Source organism: Xiphophorus couchianus, chromosome 19 (genome assembly GCF_001444195.1).
Source record: "Xiphophorus couchianus chromosome 19, X_couchianus-1.0, whole genome shotgun sequence".
NCBI classification, from domain to species: Eukaryota; Metazoa; Chordata; class Actinopteri; order Cyprinodontiformes; family Poeciliidae; genus Xiphophorus; species Xiphophorus couchianus.
In genome coordinates this window covers 10,744,986-10,760,185 of record NC_040246.1, presented here as the reverse complement: position 1 = coordinate 10,760,185, position 15,200 = coordinate 10,744,986, and the positions used below count along the sequence as shown (strand labels likewise).

Genomic DNA, 15,200 nt, shown 5'->3' with positions numbered 1-15,200 from the left:
AAAAGATAAAAGGAATTTCCGGTAGGTGGATCGCCCAGTGCCTGTCAACTTAATTCATGTCTTCTTTTTCCATGACCTCTGCATGAACATATTTTATGAAACCAAGGGCACCCGGCTTCTCGATGTCTGTTTCACCGATGAGGCAGCAGACAACATGACACAGTTTTGACAAGTCATCCAAACACTGGTTTAACCAGACCTCTTAGAGACAGCTATCCTGGGTTCTCTGTTTGTAACTTAAGCAGAGAGCGGATGTTGGGAAGAGAAGGGCAGAAAGGACAGAGAAATAATACATAACATAGTGAGTTTCCATGGAAACGGGAGATGGGGATTATTATTTTGAAAGTCTTTCCTGACTAGGGGAACAAGACTCTGTGGACTTTTTGAAATGGGATTGACAGATCTGGGCCAAGTGAAAAAAGTAAACCACCTACATGTCTCATATGCATAATGGGGTCTCTTTATACTGTGTCCGAAGGTGACACGCTGCACAGTCAGCAACCACTTTATTTGTGGAGTGGGGACAGGGAGGGGGTGGGGGAGGGGTTTATAAAATAAAATTTAAATCTGTAACTTTTTATGCCTTTTTTGTTTATTCTTAAACCAAAGGTAAATGCCTTTTACTTATTGGGGAATAGAGACCATGTTTAACTGCATAACGTTCGACACATTTACATTATTCTGTCCAGTATATAGTCCAGTCAGTTTATTTGCCACAGGGGAATAAAGTCAAGCACCTTAGCATACATGCTGCCTCTGCAAACATTTGCCCTGGAACGGCTTGTTTTAATAATTCAAGCCATAAAGCAAAATCCGTAAGGGCATGCATAAATGAGTGTGGAGATCCACCAGGACGAGTTATAGGGGAGACTGATTCAGGTCACCTTGTAGCTGTTCTCACAAACTTGTGAACCACCTTAGCAAGAGAGTTGAAGCTATTATAGCTCCAAAGAATTGCATCAGATTATTAAATTTAATTAATGTTCATGTGTGTAAAGGGTAGTGACTCAAAACCTTTGGTTTATGTGTTGCCAGGAATTCCATCATATTGTCCAGTAGCATCCTTTTTTTCTTTGATTGCTTTTTTTAAGTGAGGTTATCTACAGAGGAATGACTCAGAGTGCTAAGATCCTCACTGTCCTGCATAGATCTCAAACCATTGCTTTAAGCAAACATGTCTCTTTTACGTTTTGCAAAATGCACCTGTATGACCTGTGGGGCCGGCAGTGAGGCAAAATTGACATGACATATAGTCCTCGGCCTGTACATCAAGAAACTACCGTAACAAGAAAAGCATGTGTGGTTTCCATTCTTGGTTCTCTTGTGTAAACACTGAAGTGTGTTCTGTCAGATGCAGAGTTCAGCCTGGAGAAAGTGTTAATAATAAACCTGCCTCTGAGTTTGTCATAAACCCAAATAAAAGCCCAGTGCAAACCTGGAAACAATCGCTGCTGATCGTCACAGTGTAAGCATCACTTCAGTTAAACTATACATTTTGCATCTGGCAGCAGCTGCCTGTGTTGTAGGTCTGCTTTTTGGATCACAGCACACTTTTAAGCCCCCCCCAAGAACTTCTAGGCTTGCATGCATAGTTGCTATTTTGGCCATGTGTGAAGTCTGGCGCCACACCAAGAAACATCAACAGCTTTATTTTTGTTTGTCAGGACCATTCCCTCCTAATACCTTTTATCATCAAATGAGCAATTGCTCTCGTGGTTTCTTAATTTAAAGTGGGTTTGCCTGAATAGGTCCAGTCATTTGGTTCATTTCTCATTGGTGGCAGCTGAGTAAACCAAAATGAACCTTTTGTTTCTACAAAGAGAAGCCAAGTGTGAGGTTGTTCAGGGACAACTACGCTGGCATTTACGTGCCGAAGCTGATAAAAATGAATGTTTACTGTGGGGAAAATTGGCATATGGGAGCAATCTGTTGAGTTGTTTGTAAAGATGTAAAGGATGAATTTCCCATTTCTATCATTTTTTTATGGTATAATGCTCATATATTATGTCCAACATTTTTAAAATATAGGAAAGAACAAACATGCGTTCTGTCCACCTGTGATGATTTGTTGCGAAGATGTAGCGCACAGTGTATCTGCCAAATTGAATCAGCTCTACTAGGCCAACATCTGGATTGTACAATACTCACAGACACGAGATTAATGTTTGCTCTGCTTTGCTCTCTGCCCTCTTTTTCTCTCTGTCTGTTTTTGTCTTCCCTTTGCTCTCTGTCATAATTTAGGACAACTTTAATCCAACTGTTCTGTAGTGGTCCAGCTGTGGTCCAGATGCGTAATCATTTACTGTATCGTTGAGCAGTGACCTTCGGCAGTGTCCACTCTCTGTGTTTTCTCATAAGAAAAATGGAAAATGTATTCCTGACGGTAGTGATGGTAGAATTACCATTTCTGATCTGAAATGCCAAGAAAATGTTTGAAACGTTTTGAAACATAAATCTATTCCCAGTGTTCCATGCTGTGTGACTTTTGAGCCGGACACAAATCAAATCCGTTGCATAACGGCAGGGAATCGAAATGTTCTCCTCCCTCTGGGCAATGGGAGTGAGTTTCCTTCCCTGTACACACCCAGGGATGCACCCATCGTTCCTTTCCATTTCCCTCCCTTCCTTCTCTTGCGATTCTAATTTTTTAACGTTCTCTTCCTAAACTGCTGCAAAGCCAGCCCTCACTGTCCTGAGTCAGCCCCATCATGAATGTGGCCAAAGCTTGTTTAGAAGAGAGCTGTCTGCTAGAAGTTGCTACTGTCTGACTCATCGGAGCAGTTATGACTCATATAAATGCTTCAGAACAAAATGTAACTGAGCCTTTATTAACAGAGTCAAAAGACCAGTGGTAGTATGGTGATTTTGATTTTCTCTATTCACTTGAAGTTAATCTTTGAGCTTTTTTGATTGTCATTGTGATCTTTTTTAAAAAATAAATAAATAAAGGTGATGTTATACAAGGTCTAGTAAATGAAACATGTGAGCATACTCACTATGTCTTGTTTGGGTCAGTAATGACCGCTCCAACTTCCTGTAGTCTCCCTGGGGGTCTAATATGACTTCCTGCCTGCTTTCCCCTGCCTCACTCATGCAGGATAACCTGTACAGCTCATGAGTCTGTTCTCCCAGCTTATGTTGCTAGATTTAACAAGAGGAAAAGACATTTGGGTCCACCCTGGAAATGCCACTTCACAGACATGAATGCATGAGAGAAGATGTCACATTTCCCATGTATGTGAAGCCACAAGTATTTCCAGTCCACAAAGACACTCCCACTGCAAAGCCTCACACCAACTCTCGCTCTGATTCTTCATTCCTCAGGATCTGTGTCAAGATATCAGCTTCCATCTTAAGCCTACATGCAACTTCCAATGTTTTACATGCAAACCTCTCTTTTATCAAATGTGTTCAAATTTTTAATCACCTTTCTGTCCTATCTAAGTGTGTTGTTGTGTCCAAGTATTTTCTCCTGTGAATTCACTGTATAATTAAGATAGTTTGCAAATGTTTTTCCACTAACTATGACTTTTTACCTTATGGTTCACGTCATTCTGCTTCTCTTCAAACAAAACCTTGCACCCCTAGCAACGACGTGTAAAAAACATGTTGAAATTCTTTATCAAATGTAGAAAATGCAACTTCTGTTTAAATGTGGAGAAGAAAATCCTCAAAAATTTAAGAGGGATTATTGGATGATTTAATATGAGGTCATAGAGAGACAAGAGTCCCGGTCTTTTTTAATACTTTCTGTTCTTCAACTCACCCCACAGGTGTAATGTAGGATTTAGGTCTGCGGACTGAGATGGTGATTAAAAGAAATGATGGATTTGGCCATATATTGTCTATTATTGTCTTACTGAAAGGCCCAATGATGACAGATTTCAATTTAATAATAAAATCTACCAGATTTTCAGTTAAAACGTCCGGAAGTTTTAATATAGACGTTCCTAACCATGGTTCTAAGGCCCCTCCAGTCACTGTTTAAGACTGGTTTAAGACTATGTCTTTAACCGGTCTTTTTTTGGACAAGAACCATTCTTCAATCAATTCATCCTGTATTGATTCACTATAGGTCAATTTGAAATCTGGAACTCTTTGGTGTTTAAAGAGTGCAGCATCAGGGAGGATATGCTTATTTGGCTTCTCAAATCGGGATTAGCTTAGCTGCCACATATAACATAGTGAAATGGTGACGGTGCTGACCTTATTCTATTTTTACATTCCAAAAGACAGATTTACCAACTCAAATGAATCTTTTCCATCACAAATCCTACAATTATTACAATAAGCAAGAGCAGTATTGCTGGTTTTTCTCCTATTTTGGAGCAATGCTACAGCTTTCTTTTGCCTTTGTAAGTGTACCAAAGACTAAATTTGTCTAATGCTGTTTAGATTTTGAAACTTGCTGCATTGTGACTCTGTCATATATTTTGAATTAAATTGTCTAAACTGAGAAGCCCACAAGCATTTAGAAGCAGGAAATTAAGTGACAGAAGAGATTTATCTACAGCGAACATGACGATCAGATCTCACTTTGATAACCTTTAAGAATAGAGTAACATTATTCAGCTGGCAGCTCTTCATGAAATATGAAAGGATTTGGAGGTATGTACTTTTCCCCTTCTCAAGCAGCAGGTGTAACAATATTAGCTTTGCTTTATGTGATTTCCCAAATGAAACGTCCTGGTGTAGGAAGGAGGCACATTGAGGGAGGTATGCTGCTACAAAGAGAAAAGTCTTGGGTTTTGTTTTGGAAGAGTGAAGGAATTACCTGTTTTCTGGGTGCTGCTAGGGTCATGAGGCGCTCCATGTGATGTAGATGTGATATTGGAAACTGTTTGAAAGGTGGGAGGCAAGATGGAAGTGGAGGAAAACTGAGCAATGTTACATAACTGGAAAAAAATAAGTACTCCAGCTGCAATGATGAGAACATTATCTCCAAGTCCTCATCCATAACTTAATGTTTTCTTATTTTTCTGTTGTGAATGCTGACTTGGAATGTTTCAATCTAACAATAAGTAAATTACAAATTTTGTGTATCTCAATAGTGCCTTGCCTAATTCTTTTTTCCCATTATCTTGCTGTCGTTGTTTGTTTTTTTTCTCTTGATACCTTCTACATGCCTATGTAACCCTAGATTTCCTTGTCGTATGCAATTCGCCTAAAACATTTAATGCAGTACACCGCAAGTTATTAATGGGGCAGATCTCAAAAGTATACTCACTCCTGGTAGAATGCAAGACAAATGCAATATTGATAAATCATTTCATCAATGAAATGAGACATAATGAGACATTTATCCTGCCTGTTTCAGCTGAAAAATAAATAAATTTAGTGGAGGTAAGTAGTGGATTGCAGAAGCACACACTTAATATTATACTTATTTGAAGCTCTTTTTGCTTTAGTTTTACCATTCAGCCTTCTGGAGTTCCCACCTACTGTTAGTTATAGTGATGTTCACTTATCCTACTTGGATTTTCCTTTGCACCGGAGGGCTCTTTTTGTACAATGGTATTTTTCAGGAAAAAGAGGCTTTCACAAATCATGGCATCACCAGAATAAAATTGAAGCTCGGTGTCTAGCCAGAGTTCTAAAATAAATGTTGTGGAAAAAATGAGGGCATTGCCTCATTTCCCTCTGTGAAGTACCTGGAGAGACTGTGGAAAAGTGATTCCCTAATAATCTTGATAGATTTGGAGAACTTCTGAGAAGTTAGAAGTTAGGTGTTATTTGGATTAACTTCTGTCAAACAAGACTATTGCTAAAAATAAGTGTTTCAACAAAGTGATAGTTTAAGGGTGTTCTGTCTCATCCATTGTTGAAATCAAATTGCACAGAAAAAAAACACAACAGGTGGAAAAAGTTCAGAATTTTATTGTGACCAACATTTTTTTACATTTCTCAAAAGACATTTTATCTGGGAGTTAATATTTTCTATAGAAGTACATTGTTGAGTTGAAACATTAAAACAGACGGAAACTAAAGAAACTTGGATACTTTTTCTCTTCAATGAATATGTTCACAAGAGTTAGAGAGTTGAAATGTGATTGACCTGGCCTACTGTTATTTGAAAAGCAGGCAATCACCAATTCATTTAAAACAGAAGAAAACATCCTTGAATGAAATTTGATGTTTTTTACCATCTAAAACTACATTAAAATTTAATTAAATCCAAGTTTGGAGTGAAGTTTCTCTGTCTGAGCTTCTTTTTAAAGGAAAGATTTAAACATAGAGCAGAAGCCTGTATTTATGGGGTATTAAAAGTATTAAGGAAATTATAATTACATTTAAGCCAGTGAACATTTAAAATATAGGTAACATTTAATGAACAATAACAATGACAGATGTGTGACGGATTTGGAGAAGTGCAGCACTGTTGTTTTCAAAATCTCAGCAGCGTTTAATCTAAAAGTTTGGAAATTACTGTATATGCAGATGATCCCTTGTTTTAAATTCCATTGAAATTTTTCAGATTCTCTGGGATGTCTTTGATGCAGAAGGTTGTAACGTTCTTGCAGTTTAAGTTCCTCAGTATTCATCTCTCACATTGGTGCCACCATGTAAAAACCTCAGAATGGAGAAGCCTTAGTAGTAGCAGGAAGGAGAACACAAGCTGCATAGGGATAAGATGCTGGCTTAACCACCATCTGGTCCACATCCAGGGGTCTCATTCTCACAGATTCTCACCGGCTCAAAGAATTTAGCTCTTCCAAAGAGCAGCAGATCTGACAGCGGGACTCTGACCCTGCGACCAGGCAACGGGCCAGAGAAGAGCTGAGTATGGGGAGAGAGGCCTGTGCTTACGAACGAAATCTGTTGACACTAAGGGACACTGAGACAGAGATTTAATATTCAGCTGCCACATAATGGCAAGTTTTACCCTTGATCTTGCATTGTTTTAAACTTGGTGGGAGTCTCTGAAGTCCTGCTGTTAAAATGAAAAACAGTCTAAGATTCTACAGCTTCTTTGTGGTTTCTGTCTGTGTTATACCCCATTTTAAATTCACACCCCTCAGATATTTTCCCTCTCTACCAAAAGCCACAGCAATGCTTCTGCTGGTTATCCCATTGAAAGAAATGGGCCAGGGATGATGTCATTCTTTATAGTGTCAAATTCTTGGAATTTGGGCACCCTCAGCCTTCACTGCCAGCAGAGTTGTTGAAAACAAACTCTGGGTGGAATAAAGGGGGCCCACCTCTGTCACCAGTGGCCATCTTCATCCTGGGCTTCCTTGGAGGCCTGCTGCCCGTGCCTCACGTCATGGTAGCAAAACCATTATGAGGAGATTAGCTTGAGTTAAGCGCAAATCCTCATTGGCAGAGCTTTTTCTCTATTACTTTTTTCTTGTCCCATCAGTTTCCACATCCACAGGTTACTGTTCTTTAATACAATTCTCTGTTTGTCTGTTATTTGACTCCTCTCTTGTCTGATTTGTTCATCTTTGTTTTTTAAACTTTGTTTTTCCTCTCTGGCATGCAGGGACTCATTTCCAAGGTTCATATGCATTTCAAAAGGTGCAGGGGCTCCTTGTACCAACACGAAGAATTGAGACGAGCGGCAGTGTGAATTTTAAAACGCTCTTCTGTAGTGAGCGGAGCGTGTTCTCAGCCAGACCATTAAAGCTCACAGTGTAAACCAAATGGCTCCAGGTCACTTCACTCTTGCCAATTTATGTCCCTGTTTCATATCTATGTACTGGCAATGCTAGGCTTCATTTTTTTCATGTCATGCCTGTAAACCTTACCATCTGAATTGATGCCCTTTTCTATTGTGTTATTTTTCAGTGTTGGTATGGAAATTATAATTTCCTATTTTTAAATGAAATGAGTTTCAACTACATGTTTTGCAAGATAACATTCTGCATCCTTTGGTTTGTTATAAATGGTTATTTGAGCTACTGTTGACTTTCCATCTTCTCAAACCAGTCTGCTCATTACACACTAACATTGACATGGCATTTCTGTCCACTCAACTGCCAAGACACTGGATTTTATTGGGATTTTTCTCACCATTCTCTGTAAGATCAATAGATTGTGCATGTAAGAATCCCAGCATATCAACAATACCATGGCATGTTCAAAGTTATTCACTTCCATTTGGGTCACCTTTAACTTTAGGAAGTTCTCTTCACCACATCTATATGCCTATTGGCTAATTGACAGTTAGCATTAACAAGCAACTGAACCTAATGAAATAGCTAGTGAGCCATTTGGGCCAATAGCCTCAGACATACTCAATGAATGGATAGATCTATACAACTGACCTTGTGCTGGTAGCCAATTTTTACTGGTGCCATTTAAACGTTTTTACCTAAAAGTAGACTACAAGTACAGAACAGAAAATTACTTTATATTGCCAGCTGTAAAAATGGGTACAAAGCATTCTCCTGGAAGACACAAACAGATGCATTGTAATCCAAAGTGTCCAGGATTAGACCAAACCCCTTTTTATACCTAATAAAAAGTCAGGTATGGAACGATGAAAACTGTAAAAGTAAAAAAGTGCCAAAGCAGTAAAACGACTATAACCCAGAATTGACTAATCCATGTATACATTACAATGTGTCCTTTTTCTGTGTCACAGCTTTCTCAATTATTGTTTTCTGCACATTTCTTTGTGCAAGCTGTTAGGGTTAAACTTTTTTCATTGTTTTTGCAGGATGAACTGGACTTGACTGACAAGAATAGAGAGGCGATGTTTGCACTGCCCGATGAGAAGAAATGGCAGATCTACTGCAGCAAGAAGAAGGTGAGTTAGCCTGTGATTTGTACTTTATCATACATCAGCTCTGATCCTCTGGCTGGCCTTCTGTTGACTGGCTGCCTGAAGCCACAGTTTAGAACCAAACGTCAACCTTCAGTGAAGGGGGGGAAAAAAGCATCCCCTCACGGCCCACATTTCTGCTTCTAATTTCTTCTTTGACGTAAACATGTGCACGTATTGCAGTATTGTTATAGGGTGCGATTGTTTTTGAAAACTGCGGTGGGATTGTGGCAGGACTGAAAAGTCCATTTGTGCTGCAAGCTCTCCTCTCATTGTTGAGCAAGCGTTTTACTGAAACTGCTAAAGAATTGTGATCATACCATCAGAACTGGAGAGTATTTTCTTTCGCCCTCTCTTCAGCCCTCCTTCTAGCAGGAAAACATCCTAATTGTCTTCGATCTGTTTTTCCACAAAACCTCTGGTCCAAGTTTGTGGTTGAACATCCAAAGCATTATGCTTGAAATATGATGACAATTCTTTATCAGCCTTCTCGCTCATGATTAAATGTCTATTATGTCTTTCTGCTTATTTGCTGTTGGAAAGTTTCTACTTTCCAAGGCTTAGCTTGGATTGGTGGGATATGTTCTGACAACCTTTCGTAATAAGTAAACCAATACATAGTTTGTTTTTTTTTCTTGCGTTGGCACACGTTTGTGAGCACCTGCATGTGTACTGACCTGGACTGGGTTTCACTATATTAACCAAAAGGGAGCAGAATGGTTGTGGGATGTTTAGAGGGATGTCAAGGCGAAGATGGAAACTGGAAGGAGTATGAGCAGGAGAAATACACAAGAAACATACAGCCTAACTTTTATTGCATTATGATAAGCTGCTGTGCCTTTGGATGCTCTGTGCTTCATCAAAGAGGATTGGATTCTTGGCCGAATTTGCAGTTGCAAACCCACAGTACAGTTCAATAAAACTTCTGTATCAGTTATTGAGTAACTCACTAAGGCAACCACAGACTTTTATGAGGACTGTCTGGGCTGTAGCACAAGGTAGTGGAAATAAAGTTTTGGCAGCAGCCTGGGCACTTTGGATCTGTGTGAGTCTAAGCCGGGTTCATAGCTAGGATATATTAGTTTGTCATTCCACCTCCATCTCTCCCAGTCAGAAATCATTTCCTCTGCAAAGTTTTGTGTCTAGGCCAGAAAACGAAGAGCTAAACCAGGGTAACAGTGAACAGTGGAAAACCGGAGGAAAATCCAAACAAATCCCTCATTCATGGAGAGAGTCGTTGCACTGAAGAATGAGAGGGAGAGATACAAAACAAAACAAAAAAACTGGGTGCAATATCAGATAATAATCTGCTTTGTGTATGTTTGTGCAGCCAAGGTGAAATGAAAGTTGCCCTCACATGCACAGCCTCAGACAGGCATGAAAAATAAAAATGCACATACAAGAAAGGAAAATTAAGCGTTGCAGGTTATGCAGAAACAACACATAAGGGCACCACACAGTAGAGCTTTATGTTTCACAGAGTGAACACATGACAGCAATTTGAATGGGGACCAACGTTTTCCTTGAACCGTCCTGCTAAAAATGAACACTGGTTGTCTTGTGTGCCTCAGTGAAGCGACGGCTCCAGTTGTTGTGGTTAAACTATTCTTTGAGGTAGGAACAAAGAAAATCTATCATTATCCCGCTGCCAAGCAAACTGCACAACACATTTACTGTAAAACTATTAACACATTTTAGTTTCCTTTCAGCATATTCTCGTGGACTCCACACGAGAATATGTAAATATGTAATAAATTCCACAAATAGGAATTTAATTTGCAATATCAAAATATTTGTCTTAAGAAACCCTTGCCTTGCAAACCACATGCATTTTGATATGTGGAGCTGCAAAGATATTCCAACAGATCAGATCAGATTAGAAATGTTTGTGCACTTGCTTATTGTGTTAGTTATCCACTTAGCCAGTGGCAATGCAGCAATGTTTTCTAAACTTCTGTTAATTCAAATCAAGCGTTTTAGTTTAACTTTAGTCCAAAATTAGAGTGAGGAATTAAAATAGACGACTGAAAGCTCAGAAGGAACAAGGTGACTTTGCTGTGCTTCATTCAGCCTTCCTGTCATCTTGGGGGGGTTTTTGTTTTGTTTTTTCTTGTTTTTTTTGCTTTTTTGTTTTTTTACACTTTTCTGCAGCCTGAGTGAGCTATAGACATGTCTCAACACATTTTAAAACCTAGCTTCTTACACCTCTGTGCTTCCTGTAAATTTTATTCATTCTATTTATTCTGTATTAGCTACCTGTGAGTCATCTTTACTCAGTAAACAACTTTCACACTGTATATTGTTGTTGTGGATGGCATTGAAAGGGATCAAGCTGGAAATTGACTGATTCTCACCACCTGAAGATTTTTCAGTACGTTGCTAATTCTTCCTTTGTCTCAAACACCAGTCAGTTGGTTTGGCCAAACTATTCAATGCTGATTTTATGAGCATATATCCATTCATGGGAAGTGTTTCCAAACCACACTTCCTCCAGCATCTTGTGACAGGGAAGGTTTGTTTAGTTTGTAACATGGTTGCAAACAGCTAAACCATAAATTAGTTGCGTAGTAATTCTAACTTGTGAGCACAATCACACGAACCCAATTTCGGTCCATAAACTTTTTGAGTGAATGAGTCATTTGCTTTAGCATTTAGAAAGCTTAATTGATCTAAATCAAGTTGCCGTATGGCTAAACCACTAAAAGTTTTTAGCAATTACAGCAATAGTGACAAATCGTGATCTGAATGAGACTGGAAAACTTCAAATATTAAATATAAACGTGTAAATAATGAAGATTTACAGTAAACAGCAGTATTAACCTTAGTTAGTTAACCATTTGTCTTGCCAAAGCCAATACACCATCTCATGTCTCTGCCACAGCCAGAGGGTTTGGCCGAAAATAATGGTTGCACACCTGTCTCGTGTTAATACAGAAATGGCATCAGTTTAGCTTTTATATGAGAGTATCCCATTCATGCCTGTGAGGGTGTGTACTTGTTTTTGCATGACTTGCATCAAGTCGCCTGCAGGTAGAGAACACGATGTAACATCTAATAGCTCCTTATAATTGTCCAGTGCTGGAAGCCAAACAGGGTCTCCTGATTTTCATTAGTCGCGCTGCACTGACACACAAACACACACTTGTGTTTTCAGGCCACGATCACAGAGCGAGTCCCTGACCAAGCTACAACCCCAATTCTAAAACCTTAAGGGTTTTAGGTTATTTAAAACCTTAAATAATCCAATGAAAATCAGCTAATAATATGAAGCTATTTTTTTATATGTAAAAAATTACATTTTCTGTATGATGCCAGAAACATAGCATAAAATATTGCATAAGAGACAAACTTAAATGTTTCCCAAAATTTAAAAACTAACTTTCTAATTGTAAAGATTTAATTAATTTCATTATCTGCTCTTCCAAATATTTTAAACCAAGCCCATGTAATGAGGCTATAAATGGTTTTAATCCTTTAATCAAAATGGTGCCATGATGACTGGCATGATATTGCTACAGGCAATTCCTGTACAATCTGATATTTAGTAGAAATAATTAGAAAGGGTCATCAGACGCAGTCGACCACTTGCAGATACAGTAACGTCATAGAGTTAGATAGGTGGTGAGATGTGGGTTTGCTTGAAAAAAAAAAGTCTCTTCATGCTACTGTCAGAAATGTGAAACATATGCATGTTGCATTGGACCAAGGCTGGAACTAGTGTTTTTATGAGTGCACTTATACTGGTAAGGTTTAGGGTTGCTAAAATAGTCCACACCCTTGTAGGATGATCATGTTATTCACCAGATGCTAATGACACCCTTACATCTTGATATCTAAGTCTTTTCATCACACTGTGTCAAACTGCTTCCCCATTAATTTCCATCACACAGATTACAAATTTACTGCTCCATGGATAGGCTGAGTGACGAGTCTCATGCTGAGGTCTTTTCATCCACAATAAATCCATTTCCAACCATATGTATGTTGAATCATTCAGTCTGCTAGACTTGGCAGGCTTTGAAGTATAGCTTTATGGTCACTTCTAATCTAAGAGAATAAAATGGTTTCTGCACTGAATTGCTGATTTTATCCAGACCAACAAGAGGCACTCTCACACCCAGTGTGTATTGGGTCATCACTTTCAAATCTAATGTGTAATGTGAACTCATATTTTGTCATGCAGCACAAGCACATAATGTTTTTGGATAAATGCGGTTGTAATACACTTGCAAACACAATATTCATTTTGTTTAAAGTGATTACTTTTTTTTTTTTTTTGCAAGTTATAGAGACAGATGTTCTAAAAAATGTTCTCAATTTCCTTTCAATTTCCTGTATACGGCCCTGAACCATACCTCACTTTATCCCACATCTCAAATACCGATCAGGAATGGCATTACATAACACAATCTGACTGTTATTACAGCATGGACCGAAACTGGAAAATCACTGAAAATTGTTGCTGATAAGGTCGAAATATTGAGCATGTGGACTTTATCTTGTCACTCACTGTGATTCGTGGCAAAACAATCAGCTTGCAAAAAAGCGTTAACCTTTTCTAAATGTAAAAACAAAAAGGAAAATAAAAAGTGTTAGACTTAACAAAATATTTAGAGATTCAATATCCTGTCCATTTCCCAGCTCTTAGCTCCTCTAGGTTTTGGTGGACAAATAACACCTTGGAAAGTTGGTGGTCCTCGTCATTCCATATATGACAGGATCATATTGTGATTATGGTGACATTTTGTGCTAAGAATTTAGAAAAATATTTACCTTTCACTTTAATTAGGAATGGAAGGCATTTGGCTTTGTTTTGTAATCAATATGATGAGTTAATATTATATATAACTGAATATCATAGCAAAACTAAGTATAGTTTATTTTTTATATAAAGACAAGTAATAACTTATTTTATTAAAATGATTGCTGTCCTTTTCTTTCATTTTCCTTAAAAGTGTCTTTTGACTATAGAGATTCTTTTATGCTTCTTAGTCGGAGAATGACAATACTAGTGAGTCATACTATTTATTTTACGATCAGTTCTTTTGTTCATCTCATCTTTTCTAATGTAGATTAAAAATACAGGCTTTGACATTTTTAACAGTTTCATATTATATAATCTGTCCCCAATGTAGACTTTAAGCTGTTTACTTTTCTATGTCCTGTGTTTAGATTAGACTTTAATATGGGTGCATGCAATATGAGGACTGCTTGGATGCAATATTTGGTAGAGTGTAATATGTATCTTCAAATTCTGTATTCCCACTTACATTTGGCCATTTGGCTCTCTGCTTGGCCTTGCCTCCCACACCAGATATTGATTTCAGTGACCAAGATGCTAATGCTCACAGAGAATGGTGGAGACATCATCATGATGATAAAGAAAGTAAAGAGTGAGGGAAATTATGTTTGACTGTTTTTGTTATTTCATTATTGAGCAGTAACATTGAAACTATAGGTTTTTACTGATATCACACATCTTTAATTTGGGTCAAGACAACCACAGCACAAGCAACTTTGAATGCATGATGATTTGTCAAAAAGAAAATTAAAATCAGCTCAGATTTGTTTTGTTTCCTCCAGGAAAAATCTGACTGGTGCATCAAGTTTTTAATTAATGGAGATTTGCTTGGTGCATGTTGCTTCTTGCTTGTGTCTTATTATTATTAATATTAAGGAGCTCTATTGAGGGTTTTAGAGTTAGCTGCAGTCTTTAGTGTGCAGTGTTTGGACTACTCTGAGCCTTTAGATGGCATCATTGTCAGAAAAGGCTTTGCTTATTCTTAATAAAACAATATCCATTTGATTTCTTTCTTTGTTTTTCCTCTTTCATTCTGAAAGAGAACTTTAAGACTCTTCCTGAAGGACCCCACTTTACCTTTGAAATCCCCTCTGGGCCTCTCTGAGAACATTGGATCAGAATCTAAAGCAATCCGTCCAATCCCATGGCAAAACCAGAGCACTCTTGGGACATGTTAGTGCGTCTCTCAGAGTTAATGTGGAGTTTCTGTTTCTTTATACAACTGAACGAACGATTGCGCGTGGTTGGCTTCCAAAGCTGGAAATCTTAACAGTTGTAAAGAAACATTTGTTTGAGTATGCGCTTCTTTAGAGGTGTCTGGGGCATTATATTATTTCTTTGTAATTTCCTCACTTGCTGGTCATCATCTAAAAGCGAGACTATTTCCTACAGTGAGGCAAACTGTAAAATCTTTCCACATTTCAAAGTACTTTTCGTTCAGTGCTACCAGCTGAGTAGTTGGAATTTCACCTCCTGTTGCTCTTGAAGTTGTGACTTGAAAGCTATATGTGCACCAGATTCTTCCAGGCTGTGAGCTCAATTATTTGTCAGCGAAACCTCTGAGGGGGTTCAGAATGTTTAAGACAGCTTGTTACATGACAGCGGGGAAGCTGGAGTATGTAATTTCATCTT

The 15,200-nt window shown here is 38.3% G+C and overlaps 1 protein-coding gene across 5 annotated transcripts in view; it reads left to right on the top strand.

Moving 5' to 3' along the window:
* daam2 (dishevelled associated activator of morphogenesis 2) overlaps positions 1-15,200 on the top strand; it is a 103,038-nt gene that overhangs the window by 39,807 nt on the left and 48,031 nt on the right. For all 5 annotated transcript variants that reach the window (XM_028000214.1, XM_028000215.1, XM_028000218.1 and 2 more), the window contains one exon: positions 8,663-8,752. In XM_028000214.1, the coding sequence (XP_027856015.1) occupies positions 8,663-8,752 (90 nt within the window). The remainder of the gene's footprint in view (positions 1-8,662; positions 8,753-15,200) is intronic.